The sequence below is a fragment of the Neodiprion virginianus genome, chromosome 2 (assembly GCF_021901495.1).
Source record: "Neodiprion virginianus isolate iyNeoVirg1 chromosome 2, iyNeoVirg1.1, whole genome shotgun sequence".
NCBI lineage: Eukaryota > Metazoa > Arthropoda > Insecta > Hymenoptera > Diprionidae > Neodiprion > Neodiprion virginianus.
The window spans coordinates 40,458,068-40,483,879 of record NC_060878.1 but is presented as its reverse complement, the minus strand read 5'-3'; the positions used below and the strand labels follow the sequence as shown (position 1 = coordinate 40,483,879).

At 33.4% G+C, this 25,812-nt stretch overlaps 3 protein-coding genes and 1 long non-coding RNA gene across 9 annotated transcripts; 2 read left to right on the top strand and 2 right to left on the bottom strand.

Annotated features, from left to right (window-relative positions):
• Window positions 1-71: 71 nt before the first annotated feature.
• On the top strand, window positions 72-5,143 carry LOC124298871 (beclin 1-associated autophagy-related key regulator). The gene is made up of 9 exons (XM_046751434.1): window positions 72-290; window positions 995-1,100; window positions 1,184-1,265; window positions 1,586-1,823; window positions 1,940-2,127; window positions 2,370-2,526; window positions 2,647-2,823; window positions 3,001-3,130; window positions 3,230-5,143. The coding sequence occupies exons 1-9, from the start codon at window positions 91-93 to the stop codon at window positions 3,395-3,397; spliced, it is 1,446 nt and encodes a 481-aa protein (XP_046607390.1). The 5' UTR covers window positions 72-90; the 3' UTR covers window positions 3,398-5,143.
• On the bottom strand, window positions 4,414-23,057 carry LOC124298872 (protein phosphatase 1B). Of its 6 annotated transcripts, none has more exons than XR_006906905.1 (7): window positions 22,920-23,057; window positions 21,575-22,525; window positions 20,201-20,318; window positions 15,593-15,704; window positions 14,589-14,643; window positions 7,102-7,240; window positions 4,414-6,229 (listed from the first exon to the last, which is right to left on the bottom strand). XR_006906905.1 is itself a non-coding variant. In XM_046751437.1 (6 exons), the coding sequence occupies exons 2-6, from the start codon at window positions 22,379-22,381 to the stop codon at window positions 6,212-6,214; spliced, it is 1,110 nt and encodes a 369-aa protein (XP_046607393.1). In that variant the 5' UTR covers window positions 22,382-22,525; window positions 22,745-23,007; the 3' UTR covers window positions 4,414-6,211. The 6 variants fall into 6 exon arrangements, 3 of the variants coding, with proteins under 3 accessions (XP_046607393.1, XP_046607391.1, XP_046607392.1); XR_006906903.1 differs by having other exon boundaries at window positions 22,745-23,013; XR_006906904.1 differs by having other exon boundaries at window positions 22,859-23,013.
• LOC124298874 (uncharacterized) lies at window positions 14,997-15,660 on the top strand. Its single transcript, XR_006906906.1, has 2 exons — window positions 14,997-15,185; window positions 15,600-15,660. It is a non-coding gene; the product is annotated as an uncharacterized LOC124298874 (long non-coding RNA).
• Window positions 23,058-23,655: 598 nt separating the features above from the next.
• Window positions 23,656-25,654, bottom strand: LOC124298869 (tryptophan--tRNA ligase, cytoplasmic). Its single transcript, XM_046751429.1, has 3 exons — window positions 25,238-25,654; window positions 24,081-25,018; window positions 23,656-23,940 (listed from the first exon to the last, which is right to left on the bottom strand). Exons 1-3 carry the CDS (start codon window positions 25,356-25,358, stop codon window positions 23,776-23,778), a joined length of 1,224 nt encoding a protein of 407 aa, XP_046607385.1. The 5' UTR covers window positions 25,359-25,654; the 3' UTR covers window positions 23,656-23,775.
• Between the last annotated feature and the right edge of the window lie 158 nt (window positions 25,655-25,812).

Here is a 25,812-nt window from a genome sequence, read left to right as displayed (position 1 = left end):
AACCTACGAAGAGTGACAGAATTAAATTGTGATAAACATCGGATCAGCTGATGAGTGGCAACAGTGAAACGAGGCTCATTGTTTTCGGTTATGGCGACAAGCAGCTCTGACGGATCTTGTGCAGCGCCCGCAGATTTTCAGCTTTCATCCGAATTGGGAGTCGTTGTCAGCCGTCTGAGCGTCAATTTACTAAAGTGTCCGCTGTGCTACAATACCCGTAAAATTTTCTACTGTAGACACTGTATTCACAATGGGGATTTCGTACATTCAACTTCTGTTTACTCTGAACGGTACAGTCGGCTCGTGCAAAGATGCACCCCGCCATACGTATTGTTATTGTATCATATTTTGTTTTTTCCCTTTATTTTTACACAGTATTTTTATTGTTATCGCCACCAATTTATCCAAATATCCATCATTCACTATTGTTTATCCGATGTGATAGATTTACAATAATCATTTGTTAACTTATCCAAAAACCTACCTATATGATGTCAACAAAATATCTTCTTTATGTTAAATTTCTCTCTGCTTGGCTCTGATCAACGTGTGATGAGTCACCTGCTTGAGCTACATATTTTACATGATATCATTTCAGAACAACATCAGATTTGTCCTATTGCACTATTTATTTTAAATATACTCTTTCTTCCCCGATCCTGTAATCTTCATGCATAATATGCATGCCATAAATCGTCTCCAGAACATATGCGCATTAGGGTCAAAACGCACTGATATGATTACGTTGCAGTCAATGTTAGTTTGCAGAATTAATTGCTTTACTCGGTTTTCTTTTATTGCTTTTAACTACACTTGAATCAAACGATTCAGACGCTTTTATCACTCTTGTTGCAAAGATGTTGACTTGTAGTAATTGCTGGGTATATCGCTGAAATTCTGGATAATTTTTCTGTTCAATATTGACTAGTAATTCAGAGAACGGTAATGTGTATGTATTACCGACGTTATTCATAATCTAATTCATGTTCCTCAGGTTTGCGGATAAACAGTTACGGTTGCTACGGTTGAAAGCCGCAAAGTCCCAGCTTGAAGAAAAATGCATGAAAACCCTGGAAAAAATTAAATACAAGGACAAACTGGTAATATAAATTAAGTAACTCATTATCAATATCGTAATATACATGAAAAAACAGTTTCTTATAACTTATTGTTCTGCTTTTAGATATGTGATATCAAGACCTGTAAAGATCGAATCAGGCTAGTCCAGTCTTTGGTGAATGAGACGAAGCAAAATATAAACACAGGTATTGCATAGGCAAGATTTAGGTGAAGTATGTTGCAGACTCATGGTGTCTAGCCACCAAAAAACCCTGATATTATCAAATTCTCCTAATAAAAATTCTTTTCAAGCAATTGCTTCATCAAACAGTAATAACATGTTGAAATATTTAGGTATCAAATCATTTCGACCTTTTATTTTTCATAGAATACGAGCTGAAAAGATTGTTAGTCGACATCTTGCGAAGTGATAAATTTTAAATACTGTATTTGCCGTACATCATGGCGGTATTGGGTTTTAATAGTGTCGGAAGAAATAGCATGTATATTTTTATTTATTTTTTAGGTAATCAAAGATTAAACATCCTTAAAGATGTTAATGCGCAATTGGCATTAAGATTGCCAAGGCATGAGGACCGAGTAGATAAATTGCAACGATACGTAATAGGAATAAGGGCGAAGCAAGAGAAGGAAAGGGAAGCTGTTGAGAGAAAGAAGCAGTTGCACAAAAAAGTTGTTAGGATGGCTACCCAACAATTGATTGATTATATTTTTCCCATATCGCAGATAAAGCCCAGCCGAAGGTATGATTACTGTTTACACAATGATATTATAGTCTTTCACATTATATTTAATCACTCATTGTCAGGTAAAAATTGTGAGAAATATAAAAACTACTGTCATTATTTCATCTTCAAAGTTTGTACAGCAGCGAAGATGAGAGTGTCTGTGGAGACTTGGTAAGTTGCGCACTTGCAGATGCTTCCAGGACATCTTACGTTAGGGGCAGGTGGGTTAATGACACTGAGAATAGCCTGGAAATGCAACATTGCATTGTAGCCCCAACTTTACCAGGAACCGGAGATTATTCTGCTTATTCGGTTTGGGGTACGTACTCTACATTATATTGAACAAAATTGTTCTCTTTGAGCTTGTAAAAAACTGTAGGGTGATTACAAAAATTTTATGACATTTCACAATACTTTCAATTTCTCGCTTAGAGTACATCCTCAATCTTTTAACACAAGTAACAGTCTTGTATAATCTGTGCGATTCTCCGAATTTGAGACAGCAAAATTTGCATTAAGACTTTCGAGAAAAAGGTAATTAAAAAAATTCATAATTTATAGTGGCGGCCAACAAAGATGGTGTACCAGGAGGAAACAAAGAAAACGCTATGCACAATCCGGGCTACAATATTAGCGCAGCTCTGACTTATACAACACAACTCGTTAATGTTCTTGGATTTTACCTGGATGTAAAATTACCATATAAACTGCCCTATAGGTTTGTTTCACAATTTTTGAGATTGGCGAAATTTTCTATTAACTAAATTATGATAGATAGCATATTTTCATTTCCAATTTTTTTTTTTAACAATTTTTTTTGTTTGTTATTGTGTTCCAGTGATTTTTGCAGCAATGAAATGACGGACCAAAAATTTGCCAGAAAAGTGGCCAGGCTCAATAGCAATGTACTGCACTTGTGTTTTACACAAAATACAAATCTTTCGTATTTACATCCCACCCACACATTGCAGAACATTATGCACTTGCTCAATACTGACATCAGCAATCTTGGAAGGTAAGTATTAAGCACTATTGATGATTCGTAGGTGAATCACATTCTTTATCAACGAAAAATTCTTATAGTGATTGCTACTATTTTATTTTCACACTTCGGAGTAATATTCAAAGTATTCTTGTTTATATTCAAGATCACGTAAATTCGATTAACTATGTCTTGTTTATCTCTGATTAGAACTGGTCCAATCGAAACGGATTTACCAACTGCTGCGCTGATGCAAAGTCAACTGATTCCGGATTTAGAAGCTAGCGATGACTCCGCTTCAGATGACGAGGAAGACACTCCCAATTGGGAATGGGAGGCTGTGAGTATTGCTTTGTTCCGAGTGATGAATTCGTACCATGCTTTGAGCTTTACTAGAAGTCCAAAGTAAATTTTAAACTTTGTCTATCTGTATGCGAAGGTACCACATGTTATTTGCCCCGAGATGATGGTGCCAATTCCAGGGGGAATGATGGGCCAGCAATCATCGGCAAGCATGCAGGTGAACCAAAGTGTGGCCGGTGGACTTGTGACAAGTGCAGCAGCTAGCATAGCCTCGCTATGGCGAGGGTGGACTGCCAATAAATAGATTATAAAAGGAAAAAAATAGGACTCACCACAAGTGAGTTGCAGGAAATAAACCCAAATAGGTTTTTCCTGCTTTGAGAGAAAATGCCTCAGTGTTTTTTGAGGATATTTCTCTCACGAAATTGTGATGTTTGCTAAATAACCGAGCACATCAGCTCTTGTTATACACGTGGAACATTAGGCACAATATTATTCTCTTCTGTGACATGTGTCTTTTAGATTTGTAAAACATTTTTTTAATTTTAAATTAAGAAACAAACATCGCTCACACGCTGCAGCTATGATCATTAATGAATTTTTTAAAATGTATTAATTAAATATATTTTGTCTCGGTACACAAAAAAAAAAAAAAAGAAAAAAAAAATTTCCCTCCAGTTGCCTTTGGCTAATGAGCTATCTCGTTGGCATCATTAGTAGTAGCTCACCGTGTGAAGCTATGTTTAAATATCCGTAGCAATGGTGCTACTTGCAATTAAGCAAATATCCTAAACGTACAATCGAAGTGTGTTCAGCCATATCTCCTTCAGTTAACAACTGATGATATGTAAGTTTGCTACTGTCAAACTCTCTTCGAACTCACGTACGTTGTTTTATTTTATCTTTTTCGACATTGTAAGTTTTTCAAAAAATTTAATTAAATATAATCCACAACATTTATTGTAAATTTTAGTACAATACCGCGATCTTACCTACTTGTAATAGGTTTGTATAATTACTAGGTATTATTTGATTGTAAATTATTATAAAACATAAAACTTTGCAAAAAATAAAGAAATAGATAATTATACAACAAAAAAAAAAAACAGAGAAAAGTAAAACAGTATTCATTCAGCTCTCTTTATAAAGTATGACTTGTGATTCTTTACAATATTCGCTTGTTAGGGCTGAAATTTGACATGCACGTGTATGCGTCAAAAGAAATGAACGAATTGCTTAGCCTGCCATTTTGTTTTGCAGTGGAATCCAAAGTACTGGAAATCCGATCAAATTGAGTGATGGGTAAAGTATAAGTCAGACTTATATGAATAAACGTTTGATAATTTATTTGATAATATCCATGAATCTTTAGTTCAGCTTTCTGGTAATATACTACAATATTGTTATGATGTTAGCTGAATTTGCTAAATAGAGCTAAATTAGCGTTGTTAGTTTAGTATAGCTTCTTTTTTCTCATCTCACTGAATAAGAACGTTCCTTATCGTTCTTTAGTAAATTTTATGTGGTGCGCAATGCCTTCAAATCCACTAGCAATAGATTGTACGCCTATTTCTAATCACTATGAAATATTTCAGGTTGAAAATTTTAAATCAATGTACTTAGGTATATGAATTCTGTACATTGCAAATTCTGCAATTGTGGAAGAATCTTATGAAATAATTCACTACGAAACGATATTCAACTTATAATAATTTTCAGTTTTATATGATCATCCTGAAGATCATTATGACATTACAGAAATTTTTTCCAAATTTCATCGATAGACAAATGTAAATAATTTTCAATTATGCTATAGTAGTCAGAGTACATTGATTTGTACAATAGTTATTTTTACAACGTAATACCTAAACCTGTAGCCAAAGGTAAGATCATCAATAATTAATGAATAATAAACTCAATTATACGCTTTATAATTCTTTAATAATCGAATGAATGGTTAGTTTGCATGTGTGAAAAGTTTCTTGTTTCGTTACATTAATGAAAAATACATAAAAAATGTACCTGGTTGAAAATACGTATAAAAGTAGTACAAAACGTTACCAACCCTTGAATTCGGAATATTGTATTTTTGTACTGTAACAGCAACTTGTATACAGCAATTTTTCTTATCGTTTTTTTTTTTCGTGAATAAATCAACAGAATAATGAAATTGTCATAGTTTAGATTACCCAATTACGCATCATAGCTATAAGAATTGGAAACAAGTAAGAATATTCTGAAACTAAAGACTGTCGAGTATCAATGTTACAATAAATCTTTTTAGAAGAAAAATTAGTAAAAAAAAATGTTCTGATTCATTAAATCTTCGATGGGATGCAGTTTGCCTGTGAATGCATACTACTGTTCTAAGTACTCCATTTCGATTCAATAGTTTACTTCATATAATTCAATTGATTTTCTAACAAGATTGTTTTATTTATTCAACACGGATGAGGATATTCGAAATTATTGCGATATATGTGTATATATAATTTAAATTAAGTACAGCTTGAAGAAAACTATAATTATCTGGCCCAGATTTGTATTGAGGGAGTTACGCGAAATTCATATGATGAAAACTGAGAGAAATTACAGTGCGAAATAATGAAAGCTGCTTTACTCTTAAATGAATATTAAATGAAAATTAAATGAAAATTAAATTCATTATTTTCCTACTACCTGAATTTAAAAGTAAGATATATCCATAATAGTGGATCTTCGTAAAGAGATACGATCCAAAATTTTCTGCAATATGAGTTACGCTGTGATGGAAGTAGGTATTGTGAGGTAATGGCTTAGTCATATAAATATGCTGGCATGTGTGTTAAGTTAATTTATACATCTCACCCTTGGCTAGTATCATATTAAACCGCTTTATACAGTAAACTCTTAAAAACGTAGGTTTTTTTTGTCAGTTGTACAAGTGTAATGTAATGCAAGGTATATTGTTTGGTATTGACTAACGTGTGATTTAATGATTAATTATTGTTCTATACAATTGTGACTTAATGCGGCAAACCCATCATAGTTGTAGTTGACGATGTCTCAAATCTGCTGTTCTCTCATTCGCCAGATTATTCCATACGACACGTATAAAATGGTATACATATTGTATGCACTAACTAGTCCTTGACTCCTGTAAACACATCATTATACAAGTATTTTAATTGTTGTGTTTAAAAACGTTTCGATTGAAAATCTAATAATTAATATGCATTTTTAGTTTATAATGGTTTAGTTTTTAAAATTTCCCAATTGATGAGGCACTTTTTCGAAATATTCAATTTCTCCTAAAATATTTACATACTGAACAAATTTCAATTATCTTTAGTCCCGCGAAGCAGATATATAGATGCTTTAATTATGTTAAAACTTAGTACATACAGGTTTAAAAGTTGTTAGGCTGAAGTCATCTCACGCACATATTCATTAATTTATTTACAGTTCTCTACTGCTCACGATTTAAAATTAATATATTACAGTTTTCTACACAATTATTAGAAAACTCAGTTATTTACATCTACGAGTCTGAGCGCTGTTGTAGATAGATCAGTAGGTGTTTAGATTCAGCTTAAACTTTTCATAAGCCAGCGTTATTACAGCCAGATGATTATCAAAGTATATATTCATAGAAGAATAGAATACGTGTCAGTTTTTTGGATTTTGAAGATTGTCTTCATTTTTCGTATGCGTATATCAGGTCTGTTTTAAATGCTTCAGTCTATGAATACATAATTCCTCGATCGTCAAAAGTACAATAATATTAACAAAAGTATATATTTTAATGCTGAACAGACATGTTCTACACAGTAATAAACATTGAACAATCTGTTTTAAAATTTTATTTCAACGAGCCTAACGATTAGTCGTAATACATGGTGGCATAAAAATGGAGCAAGAGCATGTATTTAGTTTTTCTGATTATTATAATTCTTCAACGGATGGGAATCCATGCCCACAAGCAAAACCAATTTCTTCATTCTTAAAGCAAATATTGTTTTAAATTACCTTGTAACTGCGGAATACTGCTCAATTCTTAGGCCGGCCTTGTATCAGTTTTCTACGTTCAGCTTTGTTTAGAATGCAGACGCATCGAGTTGTATATGCAACGAATAATTCGAACTTTCCTTGACTCATCTTCTTCTATCTATAAAAGTTGACTTTCAAAATTACCAAATTCTATCTACCAAATTTGGCTCGACATATTAATGGCATGACAAACGTTTGACGCAATTCGTTCAAAATGTGAAGTTGACTTAAGAGATCCTAAAGCAAGTAGAGAAATTTTGAGAAAAGAATATGTTTATCAATGATGCAATTTTATCTAGGGGCTTGTATTTACAATGAAAATAAGCCAGGCTTTGAATATACAGCTACAAACTAGTAGCTTCTTTTTCTGAAGCTTTATTTCCCAATGATACTATGAAAAGCATTATAATTTGTTATACGCGATGATCATTCATGGCTTATTATTTTCGCAATGAAATAACTTGTTTACAATAGCATAATACGATTGCCAGATTAGTTATTGCATAAATATTTAGAGCCAGGCTAAACAAAATTCAATAAAACACGCTGAGTAGTTCCATGAGATTTATTTGTCATCGATGACTATGATTAATGCAAAAATTAAAAATAACATTAATATATCTTAGTTCTATATTACAATAAATGCAAAGTGAATTTGTTGCAAATACTACGCATCGTCAAACTATTCGAATGGTTACCATCCCGCAGCCAAGACATTAATTGTAATTTACTTGACGTTAACTTTATCTACTGCACCAAATGAAAAGTAGTGATTATTTCAAAGTGCGAAATATGCTGTAATTATTGTATCTGCGTCACATTTTGACAATCAATGATCAATTCTCGATCGAATTGAATTAATGAATATAAATGAAAATCACATGTTTATTTACAAAACTGTGACTACGACTCTGTATTAACTTTACCTATCCTTAATCATCTGCTCATTAGGTACACTTGCTTCCATTTAATAATAACCAAAATTGGTTTTCTTTTTCATTGTTGAATACTTCTGTAATATGTGACAGGAAATTAGTATCAATAAAATTAATTCCTTTGCAGTCTTCAAAACTTGAGCGTTTGCACTAAAAAAAAAAAAAAAAAAAAAAAAAAAAAAAAAAAAAAACTCTACAGAGATATAAATTTCACCACCTCCAAGATGTTAAAAATTTCTACTCATATAGCGTAAAAGATAAAGTAGATTCCACGAAATATGATTTTAATTATGTATATTATATACAACAACATGGATATATATATATATATATATATGTATATATATATGTGTATATATATTTATATATATATATAGTATTCTGTAAGTAACGTTTCAAATTACACTAATTAACATACAAAAATTATATTCATTTACACGAATAAATATTAGTATGAAATATTATGCTCGTTTTAACGAAAGAAGTTGTAATTATGAGGGGGAAAAAAAACCAAGCACTAATGACAGTGCTGAAATTTCAACTTATATACAAGTACATTATAGCCAGACGATGTGAACTCCACTTTTGATAAGTTTCCAAACAATAATTCATATTATGCCAGTATGGAGAAAAAAATTTGGGGTCTAACATTCAATAGTATTTAATTTGTAGCTGGGTGATTTTTGAAAAGCCCAAAAATTTTCACAGTGTTCATTTACAAAAATTGTATAATGATAAATGTTCAAAATAAAAATTGAAAGTGGAGCTGGCATGCCGTAACCTTATGTACAGAAATTAAGTAAATAATTTAATAAAGTTAAAGATTAAGTCTTGAATAACTGTGAAAGTACATTTTGTTCTAAAGAAAATTTATCCTGCAATTGCCGTTACCTTCTTTTTGTTTCAATTTTTGAAAAATGTCAACATTCAAATCAACGATTTTATTCAGAAATTTAGAATTAAAAATTTTTACACGAATTTCATGACAAAAAAAAAAATATAACAAAGATGCGATCCATCAGCATAAATTACAATTTCAGGGAAAATCATTTTCCAACATGAGTATATAATACGAAAAATGTAAGAAAAGTAGAACATTTTTGTTGAATTTGCACGAAATTCATCGTTTTTCATCAGCTGACAAAGATTTATTGCTAGTGTGGTGACACACGCAACAAAACAAAAGGAAGAACGAAAATTAGAATAAATCAAAAAATTAATAAGTGTTAGTAAGTTCGTTTAAAGCAGGATTCTTCTCATCGGGAAGGAAAGGAATGGCGGACAAGCTCAATTCAATCTAAAGGATAAAGGGAAAAAATTAATTATAACGATAATTATATCAATCACGAATTTGAAATGGGAATATTCAAATGCAAGAAAAATTTTCTATTCGTGGACATTTGATACCTTTAGCAGGTTGTAAAAATCTCTATAATGTGCCTACATGATGTTCACAATCTATAATTTTATGGCAAGTCATGAAGCATTATTCCTTTTTTTTTTTTTGTTTGGAAATTGGCAATAATTCTTGACAACATATAATTCACAAATTTTAATATGGAATTCATTCTACAAATGACACCTGTACCCACTTGTTGCATTACTCATCGCATTTGTTCCATGTTGATCCTGCAGAGAAAAATTTACATTTCCTAATTTTATTAAAATTAGTCTTTAAGCATGTCTGTTTGCTTTAAACTGGAAGCTTACTCCAGAACAAAATCAATAAGATCCACCATTCCTTAGTTGAAGTTTTTCTGATAAGAGATAAACGATATCATCTTCAACATAGCGCACATAATAAATAATGCAGCATCAAATGGATTTAATATGATTTGAGATATCGTACAAGCGATGAAAAGAGGTATTGAAAATTAATATTAAGATGCCTATAAATACATGGTTAAACGACACTTTCAATTGCTGATGCGATCACGTGTTCTTACTTTTAACGATATAGTGAATTTCAAGTAATATAGTTGCCTTCCTGGTTCACTTGTACGATCTATTGATCTTCAATGGGCATAACGAATCTCTTTTCGCTAGTTTATTTCTTCTCGCATATTTAATGTATTGCAGTAAATTATGGATAGTTAAGAAAATAAGGAGAGAAGAGTTAGTTATGTTATCATCTCGAGTTTAGTTGGGATATGGTGAAATCATCATCATAGAACTTGATTATATCACGATTTTCTGTCAAGCTTCTGTTAATCATACTGTATAATATCTTTGATGCTATTATTAACTGTAAGTGAATGCTGGTGATTCAATAGTCATACATTTTTAAGAACTAAGGCCGCAATTGCATCATGCAGGTAGTTGCAAATAACATTATTAATATTTACAAAGATGTATGCAATATAATTTCTGTCGGTTGAAAATTCATGGTGAGAGTTTTGGACAATGCCTTTGTACTGAAAGTCACGAATGTGTGAAACGTAACGCAGTATTTTAATACCAATTCCAATTTATTTGAACACTCTTATTGATTTAGGCAGTGCCTGCATCAAACAATAAGAATGCATAGCAACGTCCGCGTTTTGGTGAAGCTGTTATTGTTAGCATTCCTTAAAAACGGGATTCATTGCCAAAATATATAATGTCTTAAGAGGCAGCTCTAAAAAGAAATATACAAATTACGCAACAGCAAAGTTTTATCGGTATAACGTAGTTATTGAGAAAATAGTTTGGTTTTTGATTATACACATAATATATGAGTTTATTTCTAGCTATATACTAGTCCTATTCTGAAAGGTACAAGTCTCTCCGCATTCCTTAACAAAATACTTTACAATCACAAGTATTTACAAGTTACAATGCTGTTACAAATATAAATTTTCATAATTGATATATAATACTCAAGGAAAATTGACAATAACAATCGAGTTCCGACATTACATCCTTTTCAACGCCAGGCCAGAAGCAAGTTTATACAGAATAGGACTATGCACAAAGCAAGCTAACTACATGCGCATCACTCAAGAGCAAGAGTCAGTTATCGTAAAAAATAAACGTTCCGTTCGAATAACGGAATGAACCGTGCTTCTATAATTTTTACATTCGTATATCTTTGATGATACGAGTTCGCTTAAAAAGAGTTCTACTATTTGTCTGTAATTTGTACGTATTCTTTCCAAAGAATAGATTTAGGATAGTAGCAGGTAATAAGAAAGAGTTTGCAATGATTTCAAAATACTAAAATAACAATGATAGTTTACGAAGTTTCCTACTCTTGCTCTGACCTGATATAATATAATTTTCTGTCAACTGAAAATAAGAATGCAATAAAAATTATCTGGAGTAACTACTAATCATCCTGTCGATCTTGTCTTTCTTCATACTCATATAATTTCCAAATGACTGAAGAAGCATCGTCAATTACAATTTTATAATTGGAACCGAACTTGTTTGGTTTTTTTTTTCTTCTTCAATTCTTATTTCCAAAAGACAGTGAAATGCTAAGCTTTGCTACTTCTCTTATTATTATTTTCACTACTGGGGCGAGGAGGGGCAATAATATACTTTGGTATGTGTGTGCTACATTGATAAAATTCGGCGAAGGCCTTGATTTCCATTTTTGTTAAAGATCAAATCGTGAAGGGTAGGAAATTCGAGTCGCAACGTGTATTACAAAGTAATTGGTCAATAACTAGTTTTAAAATATCTGTCACAAAAAGTCATATTGCGACAAATGTTGATCTTCGACTTGCGTTATAACAGCGAAATGTGATTATTCAAATAATAATTACAATATTTGTAAATATTTTACACTGCCGCTCTAACCAGATTGCTTTAATTTCGCAATGATTTCGGTTTTAAAAGTAACGCGATATTGAAATCGGTATTTAATGAGGAGAAACAAGTTTAAACCTATGTTATTCGTTTCTTGATCAACTTGGAATAAATCTTTATTGAATATGACGTTAAATGCATGCAGTTGAGCCATACGATTTGTTTCAGAAATACGATCAAGGTGATTCTAGAAAAAATTTGGCCAACTTTTACAATGGAATAGTATGAATGGGGAGTTTTCAGTTTTGACTACGAATCCAGATACAAATATATGATACCAAACATAATATGAGATCATTTTTAATACGTGAGCAGATAAGAGTTCCTAAAATCGTATACATGGAATCATAATCAAGGCCTTCTTTGCTGCTATAATATTATTGACAGATTTCCAATATTGCATAAACATAACATCAGTACAGATATCCATAGACACCGATTCTAAATATTATATACAGGACTGCTCTTGTTTTTCTTTTCTTTTCTTTTTTTTTTTTAAAGCTTTGGGCCAATTTGTCCAGTAAGTAAATAAATAAGTAAGTACAAGCTCATTTTAAAATGAACCCTCACAAATCATAAGATTGCCTAAAGTAAGACATTTTTTACGTAACATTTTATTCTTATTTTTTTTCATAACTTCTTTTTTTTTTTTGATTGCTTGTTTTTATAGCTGAGAAAATTGACCAGTCATGATTTAATATTCTGAGCACGAGTCCTCTAAAACTACAAAAATATATAATTATTATATTGTAATATTACGCATTTCAACACAGCAGAGGGTGCCATAAAAATATTCTATTGTGTTAACAACTTATCAAATAGAAATCTAGACTTTTTAAATATTTCCCATCTTTGCCAACATCGTTTCTAGACCAAATAGTCTCTTATTCACTGCGGATAAGTCAACAAATATATAGTCATGTGAAACTTTCAAAATAATATGCCACATATTAACGACGTTCTTTTCTACTTGAATAGCAATACTATAAAACCAAGTGATGTTTAAAAAATCTGAAATTGTTGGCACATTTATCGTGAGATTGGGATTTCAGGGCTAATCATCAGAATTCATTCGTACAATCAAGAGATCAAGCAATCTCGAGTCATTGACTCGTGTGGAAAATCTCAAGGATAGCGTGACTCACGCTAATAAAAATTATAAGAAAGTATGACTCATAGACACAATACAATATTTGGCAAAACCCTGCATAATAATTTGAATATATCTTCATTTCTTGTTTATTCCTTTAGATATATGGGAGGACATTGTATAAAATCCAATAATGGGTACCAGTATTAGGTAAAAATTAGGAATATCAATATCGTTCATGATTTGCCTTTAGCAGAGTCTGTTGTAAAGTTCTAACAACTTATCTGCTGCGACATGGCAATTTGCAGTAAGACCTCTATTACCAATTGTTGCTTAATGATAATTCTAATTTTGTTTCAGTATCAAATTTTTTCCTCGCTTATTTAGTTTTTCAGAAATCGCAGTAGCATAGTTACAAGAAAATGTATTCTGTCCGAATTTGTTAAGAATAATCATTCCTTAGACTATGGAGAGATACTTTTAACACAGTTTTAAAAATCAGTAACTAAACAGTTATCTAAAGTTTTCCAAGTATCTGAAAATATATATGCGCACGAATACGTGGTATAAGAAAAATACATTTTCGTTGCAACTGACTGAGACAAGGTTAAGACATTAGTCAAGGTGAGCTTAACAATAACAGAAAAATAAACAGATGAAAATAAAAAGAAATATAGTATTGATCCATGCATTACTTGTCGTTTGCCATATTCGATAGGAAAAGAGCCACTGTTGTCTATTTTTTTTTGTTTGCTTTAAATGCCACACAACATTACCAGAATCAATAGCCGTTAGAAAATAATAGAGCTCAATATCGATAAATTTACTCGTATTTAAAGGTTGTAAAAATGCTCAATCCGGTCTATGTTAAGAACAAATATGATGTAATTTATGTACAATTTATTATTGATTCTGAATTTGCCTTTATATAGTATAGGTATACGACGAAATGAAATGAAATGACATGAGCGAATGAATGAATGGACACAGTGTTTAATTTCACTTTGAAAATTACTCCATCTAATTGTAGAATAATTCCTAAAGTGCTCGCACTCTATGTTTTTTCTTTCTTTCTATAACTGTTCTTTTTTTAATTAATGATAAAATCTGCCGCCGATACTCATACGTTATAATGCTGCAACAGTTATTTAGCCTAACTATTTCACACTAAGGGTATCAAATATATTATATCTTTCAAAAAGTAGTGACATTCCCTGAGTATTATCATATTGTTTTTTTTTCTTTTTTTTTTTCAAATAATTTAATTATTTTTAATTGTTTATGTTCATTTTCATCTTAGTAAAGTTTAGCACAACATCGCATCCCACAGGGAATTTTCCTACCATTCAACGCCTCACCTGATCGAAATTGGGTCACATATGAATCACTATTATCTGTGATGTAACGGCAGATTTTTCATACTTTTTTTTTGGTTGACAAATGGTATTTATTTATGCATGCGTATATGAATTCAGCGAAGAACAAATTCCACTGTTTTATGTTTTATTGTACTTGAATGAATATAAAGAATGAATATTGATGTGTGAAATGGGTAATAATTGTACGTTTGGTGTGTGTATATGTGTGTGGGTCACGGAATAAGAGTCGTGGGTTAGTTAATATGAAGGCAAATCGTATCCAAGACTTACACTGTTCGCCCTGCTGGGGCAAACTTCCCGGAACACCTGTTCGATGAATGGTCGCCTGTGGAGAAGAAGAGAAACAAAATGGAATTACTATTAATCAATGATTGAACATTGCAATGGCATATAATTGGTAATGATATAAATTTCAGGAAGAAAAAATTATCAATACAAAAAGCAAAAATATGACCAAGGACGTCACTACGGCAGCCTGCTGTTACGACGAAAAGTAAATAGTTAGTCGTTATCGCTCTGCAGTGTGTTAAAAATACCTATTTTAAGTAAACTTGTATCATGATACAGTTATACCCAAGGTCGAGGGTACCTCGATCATCCTGTTGCCAGAGTAATCTAATTATGTACTTTGGTATCCGGCCAAATTGCTAATAGACTATGTTCTTTCTTTGTGTTGGGTGCTGCGTTAACAACCAACCTAACACAATTTTATTATATAAGCATTGAACAACTTTGCTCGTCTACACGTGTATGGTAGGCTGACTTAATAGTTAGTCGACGTGCCTCTGTAGGAGCAGGCAACGTTCGAGTCATTCTGCACGTTTCCTTAACAATACAAGAGTTTGTCACGAAATTTCTACAGCCAAGGTAACGTTAACAAATACTGTACAAATAAAGGTAGTATAGTTAAAGGTAATAAAGTTTGCATTTTGGGAAGTCAAAAAATTTCCTGTACTGCAAAAAGAAAAAAAAAAAAAAAGAAAAAAGTTTTTGGTTGCCATAAAACATGAAAAGTTGTGCTCGAAGCGATCGTCAGTTAAACTTGCTTCAATTGTTGGTATAGATAAATTTAAGTGTAAAGGAAGAAGGGAAATTCCTCGACAAATGAATTCGTGTAACAGTTTCCAGTCAATGTGAAGGTGTGTCATTGTGACATTGTGATTCAATGGCGACACTTAGTCTGTATAGAGTTTGTCCGTGAGTGTGAAAGGGCTCAGTTTATTCTTGCATTCAGCCGTCAATGCGATTCAAGGTGTATTAAGAAATCAACTTACTTGGCAGGAAGACCACCTCCGGGTGGAAGATTGGGCATTTCCTGGTCTATAAGATGTTGGAGCAGCTGTGGGAAATCGATTCCATCCTGGCCCTCCTGCTGCGTTACTATTTCTGTCAACAGAATGACAATGATTAATTCAAAATGTTCTGGTACCTGCTTATTTGAAATAGAATTTAGAGAAATTATAAAACAGTCGCTATCACAAACACATACTCGTTGTGCATTTACTGCTGTATTGAATGGCGATGTAAACTATCGTTGCTTTTTGTCATGTAATGTTTGACAAAAGTTGGTCAATTTTTAAATTTCAATTTGAATAATCATATGAAAATTGGTGTTAAGAATTTAACCGGGTTACACATTGAATTGCGACATTTGAGAGACACTTTGAAACTTGTTGATATAAGGCTTTGGGAGTTTATCAATTTCTACATTGTAAATAAGAATTAGGTGTTACATAACGTAGAGAAGTAATGATCGGTGAAGTTGGCGAGTAATTGTTTTCTGATAAATTTTCAGGTGACAAATTTTTTTTTTAATTACCTAAATAGTCAAGTGAAAATATCTAAACATGCAGCTACTTAGGACTGGAATAAATAACTGTTACGGTACATTTCTTATGGGAACAGTAATCAACACAGATACTCCGGTCATAAGTAGATACATCGATCTTACTTTGAGTGAAATGTAAAAACAAAAAATATCTTCACCTTTGGAATTGTTTCAGATACTTGATTTACTTATCACGAAATTTCAGATACAAGAGCGTTCCTTTACAAGTAACGGCAATCGCAATTTTTTCCATAAGAAATGCATTGCCGTTATACATGAAAAATTAACTAAAATTTAATGTCAAGAAAATGAAACAGAATCGAGTATTTTGAAACTGAGTTTGCACGTACCTGTTTCATCTCGTAAACATGCATGTTTTCGTATAAGAAAATATTTATCAATTTATTTTTGTTTTCTATGAATTAATTACTATTGCAGTTTGGAAATTACTTGGGTATGTTATATTAACCAAGTCCAAAGGTGATAATTAAACAATATTATTCAATAATTTTTTTTTCAGTAAATTACCAAAAGTTGCAAAACCTAACATACAGACATTTGAATTGATTTGCACCTCTACTAATTCTTAGGAAACGTAGAAATAGGTATGATAATATTGATTCCGTTAAAATAATTTTTTGGAATACAGGTCAACAAATTCAATTTGAACTACTCCAGAAAATTCATATCCAATGTTATCGTAATATTCGTCTCAGGTAAGCTCCTTAAAAAATTTCGGCACTCCTATCTTACGGAACTAACGCTAACACAATTAAAAATCCACTTACAATTTCAATATTCTTAACAATAGTTACATATCACAACTGTATAAGTTACATTTTACGAGATAATTGTTCCAGTAATACATTGACCTTTTCATCAACTGCCGATGATTTCTCAGTCATATATATGTATATAATTTTAACAATTTAAAAACTCAGTTACAATTGACATTATATTGGTGTGTAGAAGATGCGATTTTTAACTATTGATATAAACTTTCAATTTCATCCATTGGATAGATTTGAATTTTGGTTGTTTAAGAAACTTAAGCTTAAGAAGAAGCTTAAGAAACTCTAAGAAAATACCAATCATATCTATGGTGGTAACATATATCTTTGGTAATAATCAAATTGACTATATAACATGAATAACGACTCCTATATATAATTCATACATTCATATATATACTCCTATATATATTCATCTATATATCTATGTATCTATTTTGCCGTTATCTCTATGAGATATAATACTTCAGGAATGGCATTATTCAAATAATGCTTGACGTCTATTTCTAGAAAAACTTGACATCCATGAAATTACGTTACAGGGAATAGAATAGTTCCTGACAGAATCAAAGGACGGGATTTGACTATTTTTCTTCATTCTGAGCTAATGTTTTCCTAGTTCGTTCCAACTACCGATTGTGAAATCAAGAATCTTACGATTTTATCTTTTCCATTATATACCATAACAAAACTGGCTCGCTACTGTTTACACTGATGCATTCATAGGCTAATTGCATTTACGATCTATTTGTCTCTACATGTTTGCTCTGATAATACATCGGTTGTCTCTTTGACGAAGTTTAGCTGAATATCAGCTAGTTGTATACGCGTCTTTAATAAATGAAAAATTGAAGTGGAAAAACCAGATCATTCTAAAATTACTCTAGCTCAGTACACCTATCACACTGTAAAGAGTAAGAGAAAATCTATGTCAAGGTAAAGTCTAATGAATAGCCATTTTTCCAAACATCAAATAAACTTGCTGTGACTACTAAAGTACATAATCACATTCCGCGCAACGTACGAACGACTAAAATATGTGGAATTTGTGAAAGTGCAATAGATGCTATTCAATGTTGTAAATTCAATGTTGTAGGAATAGCAAGTTATTGTAATGTAAGACTGGTCCGGCTAGTAGATTCTCGAACATTTGTTAACAATGAAATTAAAAAGGAATGACTTTAAATTCGCCTAATTAATATTATATTTAAAAGTAATTATATTCCATACTTGAATAAAGAATAATGAAATGTAATACTGTGTATAATTTTGATATCTCCTTTCCACTAGTAATTTAAACACGTAAGCATAGATATTTTCTACAAATACAATTGTTAACGATAAATATCAATAAAACCTTTGTTTATAAATGTTGCTTGGTTCCTTAGTTCACCGTATTTTATATAATTTCAGCTGATAGTAAAATATTTCCTTTAATAATGGCCCAGAGTACAAATTTGCTTATCCAGAAATTCGTAATATGTCTTTTAAACTCTGAATTTTAATTAAATATATTAAACGTTTCAATACTAAAATGTTCCTATTAAAAATATTACTACATATTAGTGTAAGTTGCACTTAAAAGTATTTTAGCTATCCAAAGCGTTGAATACATTTTTCATAAATGAAACAGATAGTCTCATGATCATCTATAAACAACTGGTACAGAGAAATCTTTTACTTTGCATTATAAGGCTTGTGGGTTCCACGTAACAAATATGTTTTCGTTAGAACATTCTTCGATGAGATAATATCTCGAAAGTATGGTAAATATATTTATGCAATTGACACCATAAGAATCTTACTTTTCTTTAAATAGATAGTAATGTTCAAGGTCGAGTTTTTACCCAGACTGTTTGCAATTATGTTTGGTTATTCTATTCAAATAGGAATCAAAAATAATTGCTGTGACTGTGACGATGAAATATTTTGAGCTCTATGAAACGAATAATGGGATAAACATATAGAATGTTTTGTTACTCTTAATCTAAGGAAGATCTATTAAGAATTGCTTCTTGTTACCTATGAAACAGATACCACGAACATTGATAGTATACATATTGTTTCGGCTGATTTTTCGTATAATCTAAGACTCCTTACATTTTTACGTAAAAACTCAAATATGTCCTCATTAATTCAACGTTGCAAGTTAGTAGTTATGTCTGTACATTACATGTATAATATCAAATCATACGTGTGTGAGATTAAATTTGGTCGAATTTTGAATCTGAAAGCTTTAGAAGCTTTCCATAGTTGCTTAGATGTTAACGAATATTATTATATCACACGCTTCAGTTATAAGATTGAATTTATTTATCAGCTATATTTCTCTCTCCCAATTTTTTTCTCTTTTAGTCGCCCCTCTCCTTCTTTTTCTTTTCTTGCGCAAGTTTAATAATTTCTTTTGAAAGTGGTTTTGACCATATTTTCATTTTTTAGATTGTCGAATCCAAGGCATGGTTTAAAATCAGATTGTGATACCCTAAGATGGACTTATCTGCTCAGTTTCGCTCCAATTCATTTTTATAGAGGAGCTCCTTCAATAAGCTACGTATTGGATTGAACGCTGCATTATTTTATAATATTGCTTATATACTATTTTGGTGTTTCAATTTTTTATACATAAGTAAGAAGGATTAGCAAGTAGACACCAATTTTTGTTATTCATCTACTTCTCTAAATATGATATAAAAGAGAGAAAAAAAAATAGTATTTTAGATATAATGGAACAAAATATAATACTCAAGTATTAAAACCGTCTGATGACTTGCAGAAAAATTTCTCGATTCATCAAAGCGATAGTGACAAAATGTTATCGCTTGATACTTTGGTTTATTGCTCACTTATTACGTTGAGATTCCAGTTGAGAAATTGCGTCTCTGGGTGACGTAATATTAAGGTAGGACTAGTTTGTCATAATTTTATGCACCCATTTATGTTTAGTTAGTTATAAGTTAGTGATTTATGGATCAATTTACGAAATTTGAACTCTTTGAGATCGAATTACTTGCAGGTTTCTCTAAATGAACCCAGAATAACACGGTCAACACAAGTAATAGATCAATAATCAATAGATAATCCCTAAAAACGATTGCAATTATCTCTTTTATACTGTGGTTTGTAGATTGGTTACTTGATTACGGTTGTAAAATTTATTCAAACCAGAGAAGAATGTCAAGTACGCTTACGACGTCTTGAAATACGTCTGTTAGTGCAGCATAGAAACGAGAGAAAAGAGTGAGAGTATGAAAAAGAGAATGAACCTTTGATCCTCCTTTCAATGGCCATTTCCAATTCAGCTTCTTTCTTCTGTGCCTCTGCGCTTGGCTTCGGGGCACCAGGTAACGTTACCAAAACTATGCTCATGTTGTCTCGGCTACCCTGAAAAGACAGAAAAAAAAAGTATTTTACTAAATTGTAATCTAGTTGGATAATTTCATGGGTCAGCATTTACAGCTTTTTTCAAGCAGAAATGTCTTAAATTGGTGAGTTTACGTATATGAGCTGGCAGCATTCTTATCATGAATTCACAAATATATGGCAAATATAAATAAACCTTCAGACAACGATTCAACGGTGCAAGTTCACTCGATATACTTTTCACAATTAGCTTGATACTTGCTTGACTAACGAACACAATATTTCGTATAATAACTAATAAATTTGGAAGCTAGATATGTGTTTTTGTGATTATATATTAAAGGACGTAAAAGTGCGAGCAAATTTTTTAATGTAGACATGAATTATTTTCATGGAAAACCAGTTGCATGCCACAATTAAAATTTTGGTAGATTCCATCTAAGGGGAATTTTTCTACCTGTACAAGCATAATCATTAAAATTGTATCTTTGAAATGCAATAGTAGGCATGCAATCTTCCTACAATTTCGTCACGATTTATTTAATTTTTAGCAAAGCAGTGCTGATAAGCTTAAAAATGTACAAAAAGTATATTTCCTGCTTCTTCAACATTTGAGTATATTCTAAAGATAGAATTGGGGAAAATATAAATTTCAGGTCAAGTTTATCAAGCTATATTTTATCTTCCTTCAAAGTTCCCAGTGTTTATTATCATGATTAAAGTACCCAGGCTCGCGTAATTAACCAACTCATAAGTATTTATAGCCCAGGCAAGTGATTACTTCTTCCACTCTGTTTTCAATACAGTAAATAATCAATGACGAATGATGTTATAATTTTTATAAGCAGCAGGTAATGAACGTTTAGTTAAATTTAAGAATATTTCATTATTCTGTAAGAGATTTCTACTTGTTGCTACATTATAGTACAAGCTGATGCTGTTTCTATTTTAATCTGAGATATATTAGAAACAATATTTGTTCCTGGTTGGCAAATGTGTACCCAATGATTAATGTGATATTATTATCTTCACAGTGCTTTGAACAATACAAGAATACTTGAATTTACACGACAAATTTAATTTGTTTAAAAACTACACGGAATTAAGAGATTCAAAAAAACGACAGCTTTAAGACTCTCGAAAGCAAGCTACGTTTATTCCAAAGGTGCAAAGCTCGAGTTTTGCACTACGATATCCATTATCTATTTTTACTTTGATGATAAAGTTGTATATTTTATCAAGACAAGAATGATGACTGAAGAAATGATAAGACTTACCTTATATAGGCAGGTATCTATGACTTGGTTGGTGACTGCTTCCAAATCGTCAGTCAAGAGTAGCCTAGAACGAATGAAATCACAGAGATCCTCGTTGGTCATAACGTCCCAAATCCCGTCGCATGCCAAAACCAGGAATTCGTCATTGACGTCGTCTCTTTCCCTGACAAATATTTCAGGTTCGGGTGAGACTAGCTGTTCGCATGGGCCACGACCCTCGACATTTTTGTACTCGTAATCTCCTAAGGCTCTAGAAACAGCGAGCGACCCGTTAACTCGCTGGATCATGACGCTCCCTCCAGCTTTTTGGATTCTCTCCTTCTCAGCAGGTAAAACAGGCTTGTGGTCTCTGGTTGAGAACACTGGATTACCAGATCGGCACAGTACAGCCCTTGAATCTCCGCAGTTTGCGATATAAATTTGCCTGGGAGAAATGAAAGCACAAACAGCCGTCGAGCCAGACTTATCTGTAATCATCTCAGGCAAGTCTCGCATTCGGTCGTCTAATCTCAAAAAGCCTGAGTGAATACCCTTTATTACATCCTCCGCCTTAAACTCCTCCGTTTGCATTATTGACTCTAACAAATGCTCCGCGCTGTGCGCAGACACAAGAGCACCTGCGTGGCCATCGAACACGGCGAAGTAACTCCAGTCCGACAAGCCACCCTCAAGACCGGTTATGGCTCGGTGAGCATCCTCCATCTCAACCCGCCAGCCCTGCATGCTGGCGACTCCATATCGCAAACCGTTCCCAGCCCCATGCTCATTGTACTTGTCTGTTTGCGGTTTATCTAAAAATGCCCCCATAGTCTGTTGCTCTCTCTCTCACTATAGTGGTTCGCTGTTTTCAGCCGTATCAATCCAGATTTATATTATTTGACGAGCATTTTTCGTCGTATCAATTTTCTCACACAACACTTGGCAGCAGGTTTTCAGCTCGTTTTCTCTCGCCTGTAAATTATTAGATAATGTGAAATGCGGAGATGTGAGAATGCTGAGTTATATGTTGACAGAAAATAACGGTTTCTCTATCGGGTCAATTTCGAGTCTCTCGATTTGGCAACGCCGATTTTAGCGACAAAAATAGTTTTGTTATTCTTTCGTATACGCTACTATCAACGACTCGCAACCGACTCGCGACTCGCGACTAGGCTTCCAACGAAAACTTACGTGGGTAAAACTGCAGCAATATTATTACTAAACTCGAGCTAACAATGCCTACGGATTAAGCAGCGGTTCAGTACAACAGTTTACGATGTTCTATCAACGCATTTTTCGCGTCACCTTATTTAAACGTCGCTAGTTGAATCGGCTCATGTTTTTCTCAGGGGACCACAAATATTACCGTCACCATGTCCCGTCGTCGAACCAGGCTCAACACACAGAAACAACGGAATCGACTCGTATGAATGGCGGATGCTTATTTCCCGGGGACTGCGCATGCGCGGGTTATAAATAGACCCGCACAAGGCGTCACCGCCGTCCAATCGGCTTGCCGACTGTTATTTTTCGCGGGCCAAACCGTCGCGTCTGCCGGAGAACTCGGGGCTTAAATTTTCAACACCTCGGAATCGCGTTATCGTTCCCGTATCGTGGGTTCGACTAACCACCGTGCGAACGTTTATCTTATCGCTTTATCTATAACGCGACAATTATGCAACGTATCAATGACGATGGGAAACATACCGTACGTAGACGGTTTGAAAATGCTCGTACGTACGCCACGAGCCATCCGATTCGTCGGTTTTTTCTCCTTCACAGCTGCTGCCTTAGGGCTTCTTGAATGAACCCGTGCAGCGTGAACGCAGCCTCGCTACGACGCGTGGTTCTAATGAGCTCATGCGCGTACTTATCCGTTTCATTGCCGAATAAACAGAATGAACGCATTCTGTGATATTCTCAGTTATTCATTGATGATGCAGCGCTGTTTATGCGCTCTGATTTATATCGAGTCGTGACAGCATGCGCAAATTTCAACGCTAGACACGTTCGAAATGTGTTTCTACTATATACACGAAGACGCCTGTCAATGAATCAATATAATGCATAGCAGGATTGATAAATCGTGAAAATTTTCACTATTTGGAGCAATTGTTTTATTGATACTTTTTTTCCGGAATAAATAAAATTTGCAATGTATAAATGTCAGAAGCCGTGATCAGTTTTCATAATGCTAGTATCTATCTAAAATAGTTTGCTATTTATTTTTTCGCAATGAAGCCTAAATCTCGTGGTACCATGAATTGCTTGACTACTTCGTCCGTTATTTTGCTTCTTCTTTCTTGATGCGCGGCAACCAGAGGCTGCAATACCTCTATCAATTCTTTTTTCAGCTCTCCAGTTAGAATTTCTCCAGCCGTGTAACCCTGAAAAAGATGATTTTTGGAAGGTGTCAGAAATAAGTCTAGAATATTTGAAATTTTTGTGAACTATTGTACATTGATCGAATGAATAATTTGGTCCAGTATAAATTCATTAGTTCAGCAAGAACTAATACTTTTCTCACTTTTTCGAGTTCCACAAGCCTTTCGTCATCTTCTAAGAAGAACCTGAGCCACTGATAGGAAATATCAACCTCGCAATTTCCTCCCAGTGTTCTGTGCTCCTCGACTGTTGCTTGACCTCCCGAAAATGCGTGCTTATTAATTTTGTTCTTAATCTGCTTAGGAGTGTCGTTTAAGAATATGGCGCTGTTACTATCACTGGCTGACATTTTGGTCTTTGATCCTTGCAGCGCAGGGAAAAAGCATGAGTGAATTAAAGCTGGTTTTGGGAATCCTATCCTGGGTGCTATGTCTCTGGACATTCTAAAGTACGGATCTTGATCGATGGCGCATGGTATGAGACAGTTGACTTTTGCGCCTTTAAATATGAATGGAAAGGTACTAGAAAATGCGGGTGCCGCTTGCGTCGGAGGGAAAGATATTTTGGCGACTGGATCACTGTCGCCGAATCCAAAAATTCCCCTAACTTGATTAAAGGTGACGCATCTTTGTATCCTGATCATGTTCTGATAGAATGCTGGATTATTTCCAATGTGCTCCAAGTCAGAAAAAATAAACGTTTTCTCCGGATTGAATCCACATGCTATAATATCCTTGGCATTATTATAAGACATTTTTATTGCGTCTTCAATCTTCAGGTCCTTCCATATTGACTTCTCATCGTCGGTCAGCTGAATTACTTGTGGTACATTAAACACATCCTGTAACCATTTACAGAACATGAACGGAATCAAGTGACCCAAGTGCATGGACTCTGAACTCGGCCCTCTTCCTGTATAAAGGTAAAAGGGCTTTCCTTGCTCGTACATGTTCAATATCACATGAACATCTCGATGGGAAAAAAATATCCCCCTTCTCAGCCAGTGATGGGGTTTTTTTCCAGTCACCTTCTCAAAACGAGTTAAAAGCTCGTCGTCGATTTTAGAACTTCCGAATCTTTCTAGAAAAAAAAAAATACGAAAGTGGTGAATTTTTTTCAAATGGTATATTGAATATGATAAACGTTCGGTCAATTAAGATGATGCAATACTAATCCAACAGTACTGTTTGACATAAGCCATTCTGTAGAAGCGAATAATAACATTATGCAGTACAGGAAACTGTGAACGCTAATTTTTGTTTACATTTAAGCATCTTCTTTAATCCATGTTCTACGTACTGATTAATTTTTCGTAATCTATTCCGGCATCGTTTTTACTCTGTACATTCCACGGGTCTACTACATCCTCTTCGTCCCCGGCTGGCTCCAACGACAGTTTTTCAATCTCGATTTCTCCCATCGTTATTTTAAACTATTATTTAAATAATTGGTAATCAAATACTGCTCTTCTCCGGTACTCCGGTCTTCTGTGATCAATCATATGTCAGATCAGATCACGCTACTAATTGTAGGTTATGTTCCCAGCTGTGAGCGTGTGAGTCATTGAAGGCTGCACGCTTTCACAGCGCTTTCAGTGAACGCTGACGCGGCTTCGTGCAGTGCTTCATACGTCGATGCGGCTTTTTATGACATACAATGAGCGTTGGACTCAATGAGTAATTTGCAGTCAGGTGAATTGTAGATTTTTCTTACCGACTGTCAATACCACAGATTTTGTACTTGACTTATCAGCATAATAATAACCGACGTACGTCGGTAATTTATTGGTTTTGTTAATAAGGTCGAGTGCAGTTATAGCTGTCATTCATGCCCACGTAATAACTTAATAATAGGAAATCTACGTTACCGTCGCA

Excerpts from the sequence above, each read along its gene's own strand:
- LOC124298869 (XM_046751429.1), bottom strand. The coding sequence starts at position 25,358 with ATGGGAGAAATCGAGATTGAAAAACTGTCGTTGGAGCCAGCCGGGGAC. Across the intron at positions 25,019-25,237 it reads AGATTACGAAAAATTAATCA|AAAGATTCGGAAGTTCTAAA; the intron begins GTACGTAGAACA and ends TTTTTTTTCTAG. Across the intron at positions 23,941-24,080 it reads GGCTTGTGGAACTCGAAAAA|GGTTACACGGCTGGAGAAAT; the intron begins GTGAGAAAAGTA and ends CATCTTTTTCAG.
- LOC124298871 (XM_046751434.1), top strand. The coding sequence starts at position 91 with ATGGCGACAAGCAGCTCTGACGGATCTTGTGCAGCGCCCGCAGATTTT. Across the intron at positions 1,101-1,183 it reads TTAAATACAAGGACAAACTG|ATATGTGATATCAAGACCTG; the intron begins GTAATATAAATT and ends TTCTGCTTTTAG. Across the intron at positions 3,131-3,229 it reads CCAATTGGGAATGGGAGGCT|GTACCACATGTTATTTGCCC; the intron begins GTGAGTATTGCT and ends CTGTATGCGAAG.
- LOC124298872 (XM_046751435.1), bottom strand. The coding sequence starts at position 22,381 with ATGGGGGCATTTTTAGATAAACCGCAAACAGACAAGTACAATGAGCAT. Across the intron at positions 20,319-21,574 it reads TAGATACCTGCCTATATAAG|GGTAGCCGAGACAACATGAG; the intron begins GTAAGTCTTATC and ends CTGTCTTTTCAG. Across the intron at positions 9,355-14,588 it reads GCCCCAGCAGGGCGAACAGT|ATTGAATTGAGCTTGTCCGC; the intron begins GTAAGTCTTGGA and ends TTTATCCTTTAG.